This window comes from Nomascus leucogenys, chromosome 4, assembly GCF_006542625.1.
Source record: "Nomascus leucogenys isolate Asia chromosome 4, Asia_NLE_v1, whole genome shotgun sequence".
In the NCBI taxonomy this organism is placed as follows: Eukaryota; Metazoa; Chordata; class Mammalia; order Primates; family Hylobatidae; genus Nomascus; species Nomascus leucogenys.
The window spans coordinates 88,978,631-88,997,362 of NC_044384.1; the positions used below are offsets into that span (position 1 = coordinate 88,978,631).

An 18,732-nucleotide genomic window follows, 5' to 3' on the forward strand; every position below is an offset into this window, starting at 1 on the left:
AGGGGCTTGGGGACCGAGCGCGGCCCATCAGTCCCTCAGACGCTGAGAACCCAGAATTCCCTAAGGGGTCCGAATCCGAGTCCTGCCCCCAGCCCTTAAGGCACGGTCTCCAGGGACCCCAGGGGAAGGGCGCGGGGCATTAGGTACGCAACCCGTTTCCCCGCACCTGGAAAAAAACTCCCTTTCCCTCCCCTCCCCTGCTTGTTGAGTGTCCCGATAACCAGAATTCTAAGGCGCCCCGTAATAACGACCCCGCTGTTCTTCCACCCACCCCCAAGTGCCAAGGCGAGGGATGAAAGCGCTTTCAAGCGTTCCAAGGGCATTAAGGAGCGAGCTGGAGAGGCGCGGGGATGCGGGGTCCTCCCCGCAGTCTTCCGGAAAGGGCGGGGGAGGGCGCGGCAAGTTCCGGAGTGGGGCATGCCGTGGGAGCCCACGAGGGCCTCAGCGCGGATCCTCCGCCGGAAAACCGGCTCCTGCGAGCCGCCGCCGCAGGTTTCCTAGGCCCCGCGAGTCCCGCAGCGAAGCCCTGCGTCTCCGTCCGACGCGGGGGTCTGCTCAACCTCGGGTGGGCCGCGGCCGGGCCTGACTGCAGGGGAGAAGGCCGAACGTGACCTCCGAGGTCACCCCCAGCCCGCTTTCTCTCCTGTGGTCGGAGGTGGTTTTCTTCTTGATCTGGGCGCCTACTCCCCACCACTTGGTCTGAGAGGGGCTGGGACCAGCCGGAAGGCCAGGGAATCCCTGGTGGATTTGGGGGTTCATATTGCTCAGGGTACCAGGCGATGCGTTTTGAGGGGCGGGAGTCGAGGAATTAGAATCGCCTTTAACCCTCAAGAGTTGCGCCTTCAGCCTCGGGATCCCAGATGCGTCGTTGGAGCCAGGGCCGCCCCCCTACCTGTTGGGTTTGCGTTTTAACTCCAGCGCACACCTTGCCCGCAGCCTTCGGAGCTAGGGGAGGGGTCTCGTTTCCCCGCAGCCCGCCGGAGAGACTACTGGGGCGCGGGAGGGGCGGTGGTAGGGTGGTCTGTGTGTGGCTGAAACTAATTGATCTGGAGCGGAAACGCACGTCTGCGGTTGGGGCGATGGGCGGGGTGGGGGGGAGTGCGGCTGTCCATGTTCCGAGCGTGTGGCTGTCTCGGGTGGGCACTGGGGCCGGAGTTCGCCCCGGCCCACCTCGCAGTTTTGGGGCGCCCGGGATCGGCGCTACGTAACCGAAGCAGAGTTGCCATAGTACGTGGGCCGCCACGCGCACCCCAAAAGCGAGCAGTGTGGGGGGAAGGGGAGCTCGAGCGCCTTCGGAGCCCAGGGGCCGGCTTTCGGAAGCGTTTTCCCGGGCGACTTAAGGGCTTAACAATGGAAAACTCGCGGAGCCTGAGCCAAGTCCTTTCAAGTCGCCGCCAGGTATGCGGCTGCAGGTGACCCCACCTGGGTGCGCCCGCCCGCCAGCCGCCCTGGTGGAAAGGCGGGTGCGGGAGGTCGCTGGCGAAAGGTCGGGACTGGTCCCTGCACCACCCGCCCCTAACCCAAGCCCCCAGGCCCGCGGCGCGCAGCCGCGCTGAGTCTCGGGGTCTGCGTCGCGGCGCGCCGGTTCCTGAATGAACGCTCTCCCTTCCCCCGCCTGAATGAAGGTTCCCACAGCCAGGGACGGTGGCGAACACGCGCCTGCAGCGGAATTCGCTTTCTCCTGGCCGACCATCCGCCCAGGCCGCGGTCACCGGGGCAAGGGCCAGGGGGCGAGGAAAGCGTGAAGGTGATTTCAGTTAATTTTGGATTTTCTTTCAAACAACGTGGTTACCCTCCCGACTGGGCCACTTGCCCTTTTGTCTCCAAATGGTCACCAAGAAATAAGAACAGAGCACTTTAAATGAGCCCAGAATCCGCAGTTCCTGCTTCGTGGTGGGTTTTAAGAAGACAGTGTAAAGTAAAACTGCAACAGAAAAGTTTTTTAAAGTTGCTTTTCTCTTTGGAAAAAATAAAATCAAAATGCTTTCTCTGCGCTTCTTGAAGCAATGACCCTCAAAAGCCCAGAGGTATTGGCCCCCTCGGGGGACCCGCGGGCCGCCAAACAGGGTTCCCCCAGGTGGGGGCTGGGCAGCTGGCGCTCCCCGCCGGGCCCCAAATTCCAGCGTCTCCCCCGCGGGTTCCTGGACGGCTCTTTACGCTCGCTAACCGGGCTTGCAATTTTGCGCTCGTCCCTGAGCCGGGAAATCAACGAAGTTCCTAGTCGAGATCTGCCCGGTCCGCCTAGTAACAGCGCCGCGCCCCCATTGGCTCATGCTAATTCCAGTTTCCTCTGTCTTGCGCCCGGGATGGGGGGGTGAAGCTCCCTCCTGGACCCAGAGCCGGTTTTGCCGGAGTGGGCGAGCCTCTTTATGCCCTGCTGCCCCTAGCCGACTTCGGCCCGCTTCGCGCCTGGGGCTGGGCCAGGGCGCACGCGGGCCTCGGGGCCTCTTGCCCCCCGGGATGGGAGAGGCCGGGTGATAGCTCTGGGCCCCATAAATCATCCAGGCGGCCGCCGGGTCGGGATTTTATGAATGAAAAAGCAGCTGGGCCGCCCTCGTGCTCCGGCTGATGCTCTGAGGCTTGGCTATGCCGGGGCCAACGCGGTTGTGGGTGCTCGGGGAGTGGGGGGGGCACGACCGTGGGTGCTCCCTGCTGGGGCCACCCATCGCTCCCCATGCGGAATCTGGGGGTAATTACCCCCCAGGACCCGGAATATTAGTAATCCTAATTCCCGGCGGGGGAGGGGGCGCGGGAGGAATTCACCCTGAAAGGTGGGGAGTGGGGGGGAGGTCGCATCTTGCTGTGAGCACCCTGGCGAAGGGGAGAGGGCTTTTTCTATCCGTTTTCTTTGAGCTTTTACTGTTAAGAGGGTACGGTGGTTTGATGACACTAAACTATATTCAAAAGGAAGTAAATGAACAGTTTTCTTAATTTGGGGCAGGTACTGTAAAAATAAAAACAAAAACAAAAGTTAAGACAGTAAAATGTCCTTTTATTTTTTAATGCACCAAAGAGACAACCTGTAATTTTAAAAACTATGTATTTTAATTTACATCTGCTTAACTTTGCGATAATATTGGGGACCCTCTCATGTAACCACGAACACCTATCGATTTTGCTAAAAATCAGATCAGTACACTCGTTTGTTTAATTGATAATTGTTCTGAATTATGCCGGCTCCTGCCAGCCCCCTCACGCTCACGAATTCAGTCCCAGGGCAAATTCTAAAGGTGAGGGGACGTCTACACCACCAACAAAACCAATTAGGAACCTTCCGGTGGTCTTATCCCAGGCAGAGACGACTAATATTTCCAGCAATTTAATTTCTTTTTTAATTTAAAAAAATGAGTCAGAACGGAGATCACTGTTTCTCAGCTTTCCATTCAGAGGTGTGTTTCTCCCGGTTAAATTGTCCGCACGGGAAGGGAGGGGGTGCAGTTGGGGACCCCCGCAAGGACCGACTGGTCAAGGTAGGAAGGCAGCCCGAAGAGTCTCCAGGCTAGAAGGACAAGATGAAGGAAATGCTGGCCACCATCTTGGGCTGCTGCTGGAATTTTCGGGCGTTTATTTTATTTTATTTTTTGAGCGAGCGCATGCTAAGCTGAAATCCCTTTAACTTTTAGGGTTACCCCCTTGGGCATTTGCAACGACGCCCCTGTGCGCCGGAATGAAACTTGCACAGGGGTTGTGTGCCGGGTCCTCCCCGTCCCTGCATGCTAAATAGTTCTTGAAATTTACACGTGTTAATGAAAATGAAAGAAGATGCAGTCGCTGAGATTCTTTGGCCGTCTGTCCGCCCGTGGGTGCCCTCGTGGCGTTCTTGGAAATGCGCCCATTCTGCCGGCTTGGATATGGGGTGTCGTCGCGCCCCAGAGTCACCCCTTCTCGTGGTCTCCCCAGGCTGCGTGTGGCCTGCCGGCCTTCCTAGTTGTCCCCTACTGCAGAACCACCTCCACCTCACCCCCTAAATCCCGGGGGACCCACTCGAGGCGGACGGGGCCCCCTGCACCCCTCTTCCCTGGCGGGGAGAAAGGCTGCAGCGGGTTGATTTGCATTTCTATGAAAACCGGACTACAGGGGCAACTCCGCCGCAGGGCAGGCGCGGCGCCTCAGGGATGGCTTTTGGGCTCTGCCCCTCGCTGCTCCCGGCGTTTGGCGCCCGCGCCCCCTCCCCCTGCTCCCGCCCCCGCCCCCCTCCCGCTCCCATTCTCTGCCCGGCTTTGATCTCTGCTTAACAACAGTAACGTCACACGGACTACAGGGGAGTTTTGTTGAAGTTGCAAAGTCCTGGAGCCTCCAGAGGGCTGTCGGCGCAGTAGCAGCGAGCAGCAGAGTCCGCACGCTCCGGCGAGGGGCAGAAGAGCGCGAGGGAGCGCGGGGCAGCAGAAGCGAGAGCCGAGCGCGGACCCAGCCCGGACCCACAGCCCTCCCCAGCTGCCCAGGAAGAGCCCCAACCATGGAACACCAGCTCCTGTGCTGCGAAGTGGAAACCATCCGCCGCGCGTACCCCGATGCCAACCTCCTCAACGACCGGGTGCTGCGGGCCATGCTGAAGGCGGAGGAGACCTGCGCGCCCTCGGTGTCCTACTTCAAATGTGTGCAGAAGGAGGTCCTGCCGTCCATGCGGAAGATCGTCGCCACCTGGATGCTGGAGGTGCGGGGCTTCGGGCGGCTCTCTTAAGACTTCCCTGCAACTTGTTGCCCAGACCCACGTTTCTTTGCTCCTCACCCCCCTCCCTTCTCTCCTGCTAGAACTTTGAAGTTTGCCGTGGTGTTGCTAGGGATCCGTATTTTCAAAATAAAAATTGTGGGTATTTTCTGAAGGAGGAAGGGGTGGGGGTGGGGGTGCTAGAAGTTGCGTTTCGTGGGAGGGGAGAAGGGGGTCGGGGAGTGGTGCCTTCGGGAGAAGCCAGTGCCAGGGGCACCCCAATGGGCCCGAGGGTGCGGGCTGGCAGGCTGGGTGCGCCTTGTGCCCCCCGCCTGCGCCCCAGCCCGGCTGCGCCTCCTCTCCCGGCCGCTGCGGCCGGGAGCCGCCAACTCCGGGGGGAGGGGGCATAGATTTGATTTTTAAATTAATATCCATGGACACGTATGCAAGGGCCGCTCGTGCCAGTATTATGCGCCATCTTTGCTCTTTTATTGCAAAGCAAAAGTGTTTATTAATAATTGGGGGCAGGGTGGGGGCGGGGAGCGGCCGCCGGGCGCTGGGGCCGCAGCTAGGGGCCGCGCGGCCGCCGGGAGCCCGCGGGAGGGGCGCAGGGACGCGGCAAGGGTAGTTTTGGGGAGACCCCGCTCGGGAAGTGGGGGGCTTTGTTCAAGCAGCGAGTCCCGGGGCGCCCCGAACGGGCAGCCTGGGCCGGAGAGCACGGCGAGCTGCAAGGTCGCGTGGCCCCCAAGACGCCAGGGCTTGATCCCCGTCTGCAGGGATCTCGGCTTGGGGGACCTTCTCCGAGCGAGCCGGGGGCCTGGGAGCACATTTTTAGACCTTGGGTGGGCGCCTGAGGGGCCCGCAAGTATTTTAAAATAATTTTTGAAAGTGCGGCGTGGTGCCCTTGCGAGAGGGAAACGCCGCCCGCGCCCAGGGGGAAGGGGGGGCCCCGGAGTTTGAATTCCTGGGGCTCCCCCCGGAGCCTGTAACAAACTCCCGACCCCCGGCCTGGGTAAAGGGTCGCCCGAGGGTCATTTTCAGGGTTTTTTTAAGCACTTAGTTATTTTTTTAATATTTTTAAATATTTTTTGAAAAGATGACGTCTGGGGAAATGCGGCGCGGCGGCCTGGGACGCCACCTTTGTGTCTCGCAGGCGCGGCGCCCAACCCCGCGGCCCGTTCCGCGGCCCCGCACCCCAGTTGGGTGTCGACCCCCAGTCAGAGGGACCACGGAGCTCCAGGGCGGGCCGGGGTCCCCGGGGCCGGCAGCCCGCGCCGCCGCGCACGCCGCCCAGCTGTGCCCGCTCCCGCCCCCACCGTGCCAGCCTCGCGGGGACTTTCCCTTTCAGTTTCGGGGAGGGTGGGTACTGGGGACGCGCGGGGGAGGGGGCGCATCACAGGAAGCTCCTGCCGCCCCCAGCCCCGACCCCTCGGCGCCCTCCAGACCTGGCGGCCCTGCCGAGCGCGATGGGGGGGGCGGGGGCGTGCGGGGGGGCGGCGCGACCTGGCGGCGGCGGTCACGGGCCCCGTGCCTCCGTAGGTCTGCGAGGAGCAGAAATGCGAGGAGGACGTCTTCCCGCTGGCCATGAACTACCTGGACCGCTTCCTGTCGCTGGAGCCCGTGAAAAAGAGCCGCCTGCAGCTGCTGGGGGCCACTTGCATGTTCGTGGCCTCTAAGATGAAGGAGACCATCCCCCTGACGGCCGAGAAGCTGTGCATCTACACCGACAACTCCATCCGGCCCGAGGAGCTGCTGGTAACCAAGGGACCCCGCCGCCCCCAGTCCCCCGCGAGCCGCACGCAGGACCACGGGGCCGGGGAAGGTGCAGGCGGTGGCGGCCGGCCCGCCTCTGACATATCTGCTCCTCTGAGGGAGGGCGGCCCCGTCCGGGGAACGGGCGGGATCCTGGCCGCCCCCGTCCCGCCGCCCCGTGTGCGCTTGCCTGCGACTCCACCGCTTTCGCGCCCCGCGGTGTGGCCGAAAAGTGGGCGGCGCGCGCCCTCCAGCGGCTGCACGAGGAGCGCCGCGCTCGGCGCTGAGTCTCCAGTTCCAGGTGGTGGGAGGTCTTTTTGTTTCCACTTGCAGAGTCTTTTCACGCGGCGGGCGCCTTTTCTGTTTTGATCTGGGATCGCGTGTTGCCCCAGCTCCCTTGACCCCCCAGCATTCGCCAGCCCTCCCCTCCAACCTCCAGGACCGCACGAGACGCAGGGGCCAGTGCTCTGAGCCGGAGGTGCGGCGTGGCCTGGCCCCCGTGCTGCCGGCGCCCCCGTGCTGCCGGCTTCCCCGCGCTCCCGGGCCGGCCCGCACCTCCCCTGATGGCCGCTCACCCTGTGTTCGCAGCAAATGGAGCTGCTACTGGTGAACAAGCTCAAGTGGAACCTGGCCGCCATGACCCCGCACGATTTCATTGAACACTTCCTCTCCAAAATGCCAGAGGCGGAGGAGAACAAACAGATCATCCGCAAACACGCGCAGACCTTCGTTGCCCTCTGTGCCACAGGTAGGGCAGGCCCGGCAGCCCCCGGCCTCCCCTTGAGAGCCGGCTCCTTAGGTGACCCTGGCCGGCTTCTTGCTCTCCACCTGGGTGCTGTCTGGGAAGATGTCCCCAGGCCCCCTCCTGCGCTGGAAAGCGCTCTTCCAGCTCTGGTGAGCAGAGGCCCTGGATTGTTTGTTGCGCTGGATGGAGGGGGATTTGCTCCCTCACGGCCACCATGCAGTACCTTGGGCATTGGTGTGGACAGCTCAGCCTGCCTGTGTCCCGCTGCTCTGGCCTCATCCTTCAGGCCAGGCAGCCTGTGGCCACTCCATGCTGAAAGGGGTTTACCTTGGCCACAGGGCCGCCTCCTTTCTCCACCCACCTCCAGCCCTTCTTGTGTCCTTAAGGAGCCTGAGCTGCAGGGGCCCCCTCCTGGCCTCTCCCAGGCTGGGCCACCTGCCAGAGGCGCCTCCAGGGGCGGGGAGAGCTGTGGCCTGCCTGCACCACGTGCTCTGGGCAGCTGAGTGCAGGGGTGTCCAGCAGAGGAGCTCTGCTGCCTGAGGCCCTGCCAGGGGTGCTGCCAGCCAGCCAGGCTCAGCTAAGCCCTGGGGGGGCGCTTCACAGCAGTCTCAGCTTGGGCCGCCACTGTGGGCAGCAGAAGCACCCAGTCCTCACTTCCCCTGGCATGGCCCCAGAGGCTCCTCCCTGACATGGCCTTGGCCCCAGAACCCAGTGGGGACAGACACACACATACACAGGGTGCCACCTCCTGCTGTCCCCAGCCCTGCCTCTGACCCCATTGTGACCGCCTCCTTCCCTGGCCCAGGAGGCCTGGTTACCCTCATGGGGGGTCATGCCCCCATCCCACCCAGCTCTGCTGTGGCCCACCTTTGGTCAAGCCTCAGTCGTCACATCTGTTTGGGGGCTCACTCTGGGTGACCTAGGCCACAAGGCCCAGGGGCATCAAAGAGGCAGTAGCATCTTCTCCCATCCCCAGAGGGTAGAGCCCCCCAAGCCTACCTCATTGCTCCCTTCTGACACCGGTAGCCCGCAGCCGGTATTCAGAATGATTTCTGGTTTAGGCATGAGGCCTCCCCCACCTCCTCCACCTGCTTGGGACATGAACCCCTCCCCACATGTTTCCAAGTGAGTCCCCAAAGTGGGCAGATGAAGATGCCAAGGATGTCGTCGAGCCTGGATGGGTCTGGGGTGGGGGGCATGCGGCAGACAGGGAGGCATATTCTCTGGCTGGTGCTCCTCAGAGGAGACAGGCCTCCGGAGACTCCAGACAGCCTTTTATGGAGCTGAAAGTGGCTTCAGAGAAATGCAAAGTTTCCTGGAGAGAACGTGGGGCGTGGTTCTTGCACAGCCTCCCTACAGGGTGGCTCCAGCGGTGGAGCTCCCCTCTCAGGACCCCTGGGTGCTGGTGGGAGGCAGTGGGCAGGTGCAGAGTCTCGTCCTCCCCGCTACTGCACACCCTTTGTCTGCGAAGGCGCCCCCCGCAGTGGGTGAAGGAGGAGGGACACTCGGGGACCCAGCTGTGCACGTGCTCTCAGTGGCTGTGGAGTCCACTCCAGAGTGGGCCCTGAGGGAGGTGCAGGAGGCCAGGGGACCCACCCCTGCAAAGTGCTCCAGGTCCTGACCCGTGGCCACCCCATGGAATGTAACTGAGCAGCCAGTGCCTTGGTCCTGCCAGACATCTGTGGAGACAAGAGTGACTTACGGCTGCTTACAGTCAGAAACAGGTTGAAGGAGGTGGAGGCATGGGAGAGAGTCTAGGAAGGTGTTTCTGCCCTCCACGTGGCAAGGGTTACATTTAAAGCTGATGCTGGGGGTTCTCCCTGCACCAGGCATCCCTGGCCCCAGGTCCCCAGCAGGTGTGCACATGCTGTATACACTCACGCATGGGGGTTTCAGGGCAGGTGTGCCCTTGGCTCCGCGGGAGGCCAGGTGAGGAACGTCCAGTGCCGCGGAGCTTCCAGGACAGCTGTCACTTCCCTTTACAACCAGGCAGCGGATAGGGTCAAATCCTGGAGCTTTGGTGTCTAATTCTGGGTGGCTCCTAATCTAAACACAGACAGCACCACACACTCTGGTGGGGACATGAGCTTCTGAAACAACGCGGCCCCAGTGACTCTGCTCTGCGTGTGCCCCTGGAGACGGGGGGAGCACAAGGTGCGGGGCCAGCTAGAACCTGTCTGTTGCTCCCTGCAGAAGCGGTTTCTGTGTGCGGTTCTGATTTGCCTCAATGAAAAGGTTTTCATTCATGGCTCCCGGCTCTCAGACTGGGTGGAACTGCTCCCATTTAAAGGGGAAAAGAGGTGGTTCGGCTCGTTAAGGATTTCTTTTTCTAAGTTGTTACGGCGCCCAGCAGCCGGCTTTGTCTCCCCTTCAGGGTGGCTGCCTTTCTTCCCAGCCCCTCGCCGGCGCCCCTCTCTCTTTAACAAGGCCGAAGTTGTTTATTCTATCGGGATGAAGTCTCGGATGGGCTGCCGCACCCCTGGCGGCCCGTGGGGGCCCCTCTCCCTTTGTGCCTGGGTCGGCTCCCATTCAGCTCCCCCGACCCCCCTTGTTCCCCGGCGCTCAGTGGCGCGAGATGAGGCGATGGGGCCGACAAAGATGCCACACTCATCCCTGCCGACGTCCGGCTCCCAGGCCAGGGCCCCTGGTTCCTGTGCAGAATTCCTCGTGGGTGTGACAAAAGGCTGCCCCCAGGCTCCGCTGGGGTGGGGGCCAGGCCGAGCGGCACATCCCCCGCTGGCCCACCTGTCCACGGTAGGTGCATGACTGCCCTGAGGAGGGGAGGCTGGCATTCCCCGCCACAAACCGGGACATAATTGGTGGCGAGGCTCTCTATGGAAAGAGCCGGTCTGCTGTTTGTCTAGGAGGTCAGTCGCGGAGGCACTGAGACGCCCGCTACTGCAGCCTGGCAGGTGGACGAGCCCCAGTATCTGACAGTGACCAGAGGGAGTTTTGTGCAGACGACAAAGGCTGATGGGCCGCCCTAGATTGGTGTCCCTCTTGGAAGTGGGCCCAGATGTGCAGGACAGTCCCCAGGAAGCCCCGGGTGAGGGGACTGGTGACTTCTTGGGAAAGCTGCTCCCTCTTGGGGCCCGGCTCCTGGCCCAGTCCTCCAGAGGTGTCCCATGGTGACTGGTGCTAGGAACCCCACACCTCTTCCCTTACTTGGGAAGTTGCTGGAATTGTTGGGCTACATCAGACGGCCCAGAAAAGTGTTTTTGTCATCGGCCAGAAATAGGAGAGTTGTGAGTAGAGGGCCCAGGTGGAGTTGGGGTGTACTTGGTCTGTGCTCTGAAGGTCACTGTGACAGTCATGGTCCCATGGTAAGGGGTATGGATTGCTGGAACAGCTCTTCCTTCCCGAGTGAGCCAAGCCAGGCTCTCCTGGCACCAGGGCCTGAGCCGCAGCCATACCATCACAGCCGCCCTGAAGGCTGCCGGCCAGGGCTTGCCCCTCAAGGGACGCGGGGAATGGCTTCATCAGTACCCTGCAGCCTCATGGCCTGGCCTGGGTGGAGGCCTAGGCGTCATCTATGCGATGTCCCTTCAGAATATGACTTGTCTCCAATCCCTGCTGCTGGGGGTGGCAGGTACTTGGGTTAGGGTTAGGGTCATAGAAGCGACATCTCTACGTCCTCATATTTGCTTCATCTAATTTTGTTTTTGTGAATAAGTGATAACATTCACAAGGCTCAAGGTGCCAAAAGGATGAGAAGGCAGTGATGTCCCTGTCACCTGTCCTGTGTCTTCCCGTGGCTTTCTCTTTGCTTGGTTATGTTTGAGTCAACAGTGGGGCTGACGTTCCAGGAGGGTCCCCGGGCCAGGCTCCTGCTCTCCTAGTGCCCAGGGATGGCTGGAGGCTGGGGAGGGCCTGGATGTGGAGCCACAGATACTGAGTGGTTCCCTTCAGGCCGGGCTGCTTGCTCGGAGCCAGCACGCAGGGATGCCCAGATCCTGTGAGAGGGTCCCCTGCTCACAGCCTCCTTCCCTCTCTCCTTCTGCCTCAGATGTGAAGTTCATTTCCAATCCGCCCTCCATGGTGGCAGCGGGGAGTGTGGTGGCCGCAGTGCAAGGCCTGAACCTGAGGAGCCCCAACAACTTCCTGTCCTACTACCGCCTCACACGCTTCCTCTCCAGAGTGATCAAGTGTGACCCGGTAAGTGAGGGTGATGTCCCAGGCAGCCTTGCCGGGGCTTACGGGGGGAGACACCTAGTGCCGTGGAAATGCCGAGGCTGGTGCCAAGGCCCCCAAGGGTGACAAGGTTGGGGCTGGGGCTGGGCCCCTCGTACCCCGAGCCACGGACTGACAGGGCGCCGGCTTCTTCCACTGCTCCTAGAACTCGCTGACCGGCCGGGACGTCCTCACAGGCTTCTCACGTCCCCTGGGGCTTCCAGGAGCCGTAGAGCCTTTCTGGGCAAAGCGTCTGAGGCGGAGGCCCCAGGCGGCCCCAGCCAATGGTCCGTGTGGTGATGGTGTGTGGGGTTAGGCCCAGGCGAGCTTTGTTTGGGCCACAATGTGCGTGGCCAATAAATAGATGCTTGAAAAGGGCTCCTGTGAGGTCCGAGACACCGGACAACAGGCGGATAGAGACAGCCTTGTTGTTTACGGCCTCTTTGAGAGGCTGCTGCTGTTAAAACCCTGGGATGACTGTCTTTCTTCTTAAAAATGCCATTGTTTTATTCCCGATTCTTTTCTTAAAGAAAGAATTAAAATGACAATCAAAAGGGTTTGTGGCATTTACCAAATTAGACCAGAGAGGTGGCCGGGTCAGCCGCCGGCCCCGCGGTGTGTGAGGGAGTGACCGCCTGACCCCAGCTTGGGGCAGGGTGGGCCTGCGAGGCCCGTTTTGGCTCTGGCCTGGGCCGCCTCTTGGTGGTCTGCCGTCGGGCCTCCCAGGGACTCCGCATGGGTCTCAGCAGATGCTAACTAGGGTCCACCTGCCTGTCCCCTGCCTAGTGGTGCCTCTGTCCCGGGGACACCAGGAGTAGCGGCTGCCCAGCCCATGTGTGTCTCAGAAGAGGAAGAAGCATTTTTGCTGCGGGACACTGAAGTTGGCAGGGGCCTCCCTTCTGTGTTCTCGGCCATGGCCTCCCTTGCACCCTGCCCCGTGTTATCCTTTGGGGGTGGTGAGGTGTCCTCATCCGCTGTAGGGTGGAGGCCAGCAGCCTGCAGCTCTCTCAGGAAAATGGCTCAGAAACACCATTGAGGCCTCCAGAAGCCCAGCGAAGAGAAAGCCCCTCCGTCAAAATGAAACTCGCATCTGCACTTTTCATTTCAAACTCCACGCCCTGAGTGAAAACCGCTTCCCCGCCAGGGGTGTCTGTCTGCCCTGGGATGTTGCTGTCTTCAGGCAGTTGTGGGAAGTCGGGCACTGGCCCTTATCTGAGTAGAGACCATCTTAACTAGATCTCCGAGGCACACGCCTCAGAGCTGACACACGGGGTGAAGTTACCCGAGGCGGAGTCCACTCTGCCTGATCAGCTAGTGACCAACGTAGCCGAGCCCAGACTCAGAAAAACCGTCCACAGCAGAGGCCCCTGCATTTTCTAGGGCATGTTCTAGAATTTTCTTTGGTGGGTGGAATGTCCATCTGTGTGAATCGCGTGCACAGTGCCGCACACCAGTGACTTTTCGCGGAGGAGCGTGCTGCCTCCTTGGAGCTTCTGGCTGTGGGAGAACAGCTTTGTCCACCGGGGTAGCCTTGCAGGCAGCCGTGGGGCCAGAGGAATGAGGGAAGGGCCTGGAGTCTAGCTGCATGTGTGACCCTGGAGTGGGTCATGGGCGGGGCGGGCCGCAAGTGAGGAATCCCTGGATGGGGCTGCCAGGCCCCTGGGGCTGAGAATTGAAGGTGGCTGGTGTTTTAGGTTGAACGTCAGGAGTCTTGGATCTCACCCCAGGCCTCTGGCCTCAGTTTCCCCATCTGTACAATGGGACTGTTTGTGCTGCCAGCCCGGCCAGCTTCATTTGCCATGATGAGAATTTTTCTGAAAGGTGGGAGAGGAAAGCCCTCCCTATAAAGGCACAGGGCGCTAAAATGTCACCACCCCCAGGGTCCACCTAAAAGTCCTTCTGGCCTGGGTCATCGCCTGTCATGCTATGCCTTTGTCCAGCCCCTTCTGGTTGGGAGTTCAGCGGCACCTGTGCGGCACATGGTGGGGCTGTGGCCCAGCCCTGCTCCTTGTGGAAGGTCTGTTTCCTGGGCTGCCTAGAGACTTGGCTTGAAGCCCTAGTGTAGCTTCCTGGCAGCTGGGACACACACAGCCCCAACACATGGGGCTGGTTCTCCATCCAGAAGCCCCCAGGCAGTAAGCAGCCGCTTCGGGCTGCCTGGGACTTGCCCGTGGCGGAGCCTAGGAGAGGCCCCTGGCTGGGTGCGGGGTTCCAGATTTCACGGCTGCTCTTTCCCACTGACAGTGTGGCGTGGACGCTGCCAAGGGAGTCTGGAGCCCGAGAGGGTGGAGGCGCAGGGCTTCGAGGAGCTTCTGTCACACTCTGCCTGAGGGCGAGCACCTCTGTGGCCGAAGTGGGTGGATGCATGCTGTACCAGGCTGATGGGTGGCCCCGGGGCACAGGCCTGAGCAGGAGAGGATGGAGGGGAGGGATCCATGGTCCACGTCCCCCTGGCCACCCAGCATTCATCCTCAGTCATGCACGGCCTAAGGCTTTGACAGCCATTGATCATGGAAGGCCAGGTTCACCTCGAGGGCTGCCACATGGAGAGGTTAAGTCTGAAAAGGCAGGGTTCAAAGGGCCTCCTATCCAGATCAGATGGCACTGAATTCCCCAGGGAGCTGGCAGGGCCAGTGGGAATAGGAGGTGAAGGCGCTGTTGGGCATGGGGACGGGCAGGGGGTGTGCAGGGTGGGCGGGTGAGCATCTGGTGTCTTGTGGCTCCGGAGACCAGGCGGGAGGTGGAGGCATTTGGTCCTGGGTGTCCTGACAGGCGATGGCCGCTCCCACATCTCGCTCAGGTTCAGAGCAGGCAGCATGGGCTGAGGGACAGTTTTTGGCTTAGTCTTGCTCTTACAAAGGCCTTCCAGGTCATGGCACCTGGGAAGGGGCCCTCGCTGCAGGCCCCTTCTAAGGACCCCCTCTTCCCGCCTCTCCCCATCCCGTCTCTCTCAGGACTGCCTCCGGGCCTGCCAGGAGCAGATCGAAGCCCTGCTGGAGTCAAGCCTGCGCCAGGCCCAGCAGAACATGGACCCCAAGGCCGCCGAGGAGGAGGAAGAGGAGGAGGAGGAGGTGGACCTGGCTTGCACACCCACCGACGTGCGGGACGTGGACATCTGAAGGCGCCAGGCAGGCGGGCACCACCGCCACCCCCAGTGAGGGCGGAGCCGGCCCCAGGTGCTCCCCTGACAGTCCCTCCTCTCCGGAGCGTTTTGATACCAGAAGGGAAAGCTTCATTCTCCTTGTTGTTGGTTGTTGTTTCCTTTGCTCTTTCTCCCTTCCATCTCTGACTTAAGCAAAAGAAAAAGATTACCCAAAAACTGTCTTTAAAAGAAAGAGAGAAAAAAATAGTATTTGCATAACCCTGAGCGGTGGGGGAGGAGGGTTGTGCTACAAACAATAGAGGATTTTATACCCCAATAATCAACTCGTTTTTCTATTAATGTACTTGTTTCTCTGTTGTAAGAATAGGCATTAACACCAAGGAGGCGTCTCGGGAGAGGATTAGGTTTGATCCTTTACGTGTTTAAAAAAAAGCATAAAAACATTTTAAAAACATAGAAAAATTCAGCAAACCATTTTTAAAGTAGAAGAGGGTTTTAGGTAGGAAAACGTATTCTTGTGCTTTTCCTGAAAAGCACAGCTGTAGTGTGGTTCTAGGCATCTCTGTACTTTGCTTGCTCATATGCATGTAGTCACTTTATAAGTCATTGTATGTTATTATATTCCGTAGGTAGATGTGTAACCTCTTCACCTGATTCATGGCTGAAGTCACCTCTTGGTTACAGTAGCGTAGTGTGCCCGTGTGCATGTCCTTTGCGCCTGTGACCACCACCCCAGTGGAGGTTTGTCGGGCACCAGCCAGCGTAGCAGGGTCGGGAAAGGCCACCTGTCCCACTCCTACGATACGCTACTATAAAGAGAAGACGTAATAGTGACATAATATATTCTATTTTTATACTCTTCCTATTTTTGTAGTGACCTGTTTATGAGATGCTGGTTTTCTACCCAACGGCCCTGCAGCCAGCTCACGTCCAGGTTCAACCCACAGCTACTTGGTTTGTGTTCTTCTCAATATTCTAAAACCATTCCATTTCCAAGCACTTTCAGTCCAATAGGTGTAGGAAATAGCGCTGTTTTTGTTGTGTGTGGAGGGAGGGCAGTTTTCTAATGGAATGGTTTGGGAATATCCATGTACTTGTGTGCAAGCAGGACTTCGAGGCAAGTGCGGGCCACTGTGGTGGCAGTGGAGGTGGGGTGTTCGGGAGGCTGCGTGCCAGTCAAGAAGAAAAAGGTTTGCATTCTCACATTGCCAGGATGATAAGTTCCTTTCCTTTTCTTTAAAGAAGTTGAAGTTTAGGAATCCTTTGGTGCCAACTGGTGTTTGAAAGTAGGGACCTCAGAGGTTTACCTAGAGAACAGGTGGTTTTTAAGGGTTATCTTAGATGTTTCACACCGGAAGGTTTTTAAACACTAAAATATATAATTTATAGTTAAGGCTAAAAAGTGTATTTATTGCAGAGGATGTTCATAAGGCCAGTATGATTTATAAATGTAATCTCCCCTTGATTTAAACACACAGATACACACACACACACACACACACACCTTCTGCCTTTGATGTTGCAGATTTAATACAGTTTGTTTTTAAAGATAGATCCTTTTATAGGTGAGAAAAAAACAATCTGGAAGGAAAAAAACACACAAAGACATTGATTCAGCCTGTTTGGCGTTTCCCAAAGTCATCTGATTGGAAAGGCATGGGTGTCACAAGGAAAATTAGGGTACTCGACATAAGTTCGGTTCCGATATATTCTTATCCCCTGCCCCTTCCTTTAAAAAACTTAGTGACAAAATAGACAATTTGCACATCTTGGCTATGTAATTCTTGTAATTTTTATTTAGGAAGTGTTGAAGGGAGGTGGCAAGAGTGTGGAGGCTGATGTGTGAGGGAGGACAGGAGGGAGGAGGTGTGAGGAGGAGGCTCCCGAGGGGACGGGACAGTGCCCACACCGGGGACAGGCCGCAGCTCCATTTTCTTATTGCGCTGCTACCGTTGACTTCCAGGCACGGTTTGGAAATACTCACATCGCTTCTCTGTATCTCTTTCACATTGTTTGCTGCTATTGGAGGATCAGTTTTTTGTTTTACAATGTCATATACTGCCATGTTCTAGTTTCAGTTTTCTCTTAGAACATTGTATTACAGATGCCTTTTTTGTAGTTTTTTTTTTTTTTATGTGATCAATTTTGACTTAATGTGATTACTGCTCTATTCCAAAAAGGTTCCTGTTTCACAATACCTCATGCTTCACTTAGCCATGGTGGACCCAGCAGGCAGGTTCTGCCTGCTTCGGCGGGCAGACATGCGGGCACAATCCCACACAGGCTGGCGGGGGCCGGCCCTGAGGCCACGTGCGTGAGAACCGCGCCGGTGTCCCCGGAGACCAGGCTGTGTCCATCTTCTCTTCCCTGCGCCTGTGATGCTGGGCACTTCATCTGATTGGGGGCGTAGCATCATAGTAGTTTTTACAGCTGTGTTATTCTTTGCGTGTAGCTATGGAAGTTGCATAATTATTATTATTATTATTATAACAAGTGTGTCTTACGCGCCACCACGGTGCTGTACCTGTAGGACTCTCATTCGGGATGATTGGAATAGCTTCTGGAATTTGTTCAAGTTTTGGGTATGTTTAATCTGTTATGTACTAGTGTTCTGTTTGTTATTGTTTTGTTAATTACAGCATAATGCTAATTTAAAGAGACTCCAAATCTCAATGAAGCCAGCTCACAGTGCTGTGTGCCCGGGTCACCTAGCAAGCTGCCGAACCAAAAGAATTTGTACCCCGCTGCGGGCCCACGTGGCCGGGCCCCTGCCCTGGCAGGGTCATCCTGTGCTCAGAGGCCATCTTGGGCACAGGCCCATCCCACTCCACCCCTCCAGAACACGGCTCACGCTTACCTCAACCGTCCTGGCTGCGGCGTCTGTCTGAACCACGCGGGGGCCTTGAGGGACGCTTTGTCTGTCGTGATGGGGCAAGGGCACAAGTCCTGGATGTTGTGTGTATCGAGAGGCCAAAGGCTGGTGGCAAGTGCACGGGGCACAGCGGAATCTGTCCTGTGATGGGCAAGTCTGAGGGTCTGGGCGGCGGGCGGCTGGGTCTGTGCGTTTCTGGTTGCACCGTGGCGCTTCCCAGCACCAACATGTAACCGGCATGTTTCCAGCAGAAGACAAAAAGACAAACATGAAAGTCTAGAAATAAAACTGGTAAAACCCCAGCGTGGTGCCTGACTCTTTGCTTCCTGGGCTGGCCGTGAGCCAGGGACGTGTGTCCTGGTGCCCTAGAACCAGGGCAGGGTGGCAGGCTCGTCAGATGTGGGAGGCCGCAGCCTGTCCTGTGCGCTGTGGGAAGTTCAGCAGCATCTTGACCTCCACCCACGGGATGACAGTCACGCCACCCACTGTGACAACCAAGAATGTCTCCTGACACTGCCACATCCCCAGGGGTGGGGTGGGGACAAAATCCAGCCAGGAGCAGGCACACCCCTCACAACTGGGAGAAAGCCCTCAGCACAGGTGTGTGAGGTGGGAAGTGGTGTCCTGTCCCGGGAGGCTCCAGAGAATAGTTTGCAGGCTGCCTGGCTAGGTGAGCCCACTTCTAACCACGCGAGACAACAGCTCCAGCCTGGGTGACGTGAGCGGTGCCCATTGATCAGGAACATCTTCCGCCCCTCGCTTGCCCCACCAGTTTGTCTTCCTAGGTTATTTGCAGATAGGAAAATAAATAAAGCCGGCATTCGTTAACCCTCTTCTGGCGCAAACTGCTGTTTGCTCTGGATGAATCATGGTCCTTTGGCAACGCCAGGCTCCAGGAGAGCAAAGCACCGTGTCAGGGCCATGATCCGGGGTGGCCTTTCACTGGGATCGTGGGGATCTGGAGGCCACCTTATAGGACACCCGTGGCGCCCACCTCTGGATTTCAGGTGCACATGACTGGACTTAACTTCAAACCCCGGGGTGGAGGTGGGTAGCGGGAGGGCCCTGGGAAGGTGTCCGCAGACCTTGGTCACTGCTCCTGAACCCATCTGTGAGGTTGGTTTGTCCTCATCCCAAGCTAAGTGGAAGCTTGGGTCCCACACCACCGATGGGTGCTACTTGTCAGCTGCAGGTCGAATCTCCGTGGCCTTTATGAAGCACCTGCTGTCTACCCTTCTTGCCTTTTAGAGCACTTCTCCCAGGACTCACAGTGGGGCTGGGGTGGTCCGTGTGCTGGCTCCACAGGCGCCTGCCCTGGGAGGAAGGTGGGGTGTGGAGGGAAACACTTGGCCCCTGTAGGTCTCCACCAGCCTCTCTCCTGAGGGTGGGGGCTCCAGGAGCCTTCCCCAAGGGAGCCCCATATTGGGTGGGTGGGGGAGCCT

General features: G+C 58.8%; 1 protein-coding gene across 1 annotated transcript; it reads left to right on the forward strand.

Annotated features, from left to right (window-relative positions):
* The first annotated feature begins 4,235 nt into the window (after positions 1-4,235).
* On the forward strand, positions 4,236-17,592 carry CCND1 (cyclin D1). The gene is made up of 5 exons (XM_003278020.4): positions 4,236-4,654; positions 6,188-6,403; positions 6,989-7,148; positions 11,152-11,300; positions 14,270-17,592. Exons 1-5 carry the CDS (start codon positions 4,457-4,459, stop codon positions 14,432-14,434), a joined length of 888 nt encoding a protein of 295 aa, XP_003278068.1. The 5' UTR covers positions 4,236-4,456; the 3' UTR covers positions 14,435-17,592.
* Positions 17,593-18,732: the final 1,140 nt, after the last annotated feature.

Coding starts and splice junctions, on each gene's coding strand:
- CCND1 (XM_003278020.4), top strand. CDS start 4,457: ATGGAACACCAGCTCCTGTGCTGCGAAGTGGAAACCATCCGCCGCGCG. Junction 7,149..11,151: donor CGTTGCCCTCTGTGCCACAG/GTAGGGCAGGCC, acceptor CTTCTGCCTCAG/ATGTGAAGTTCATTTCCAAT. Junction 11,301..14,269: donor GAGTGATCAAGTGTGACCCG/GTAAGTGAGGGT, acceptor CGTCTCTCTCAG/GACTGCCTCCGGGCCTGCCA.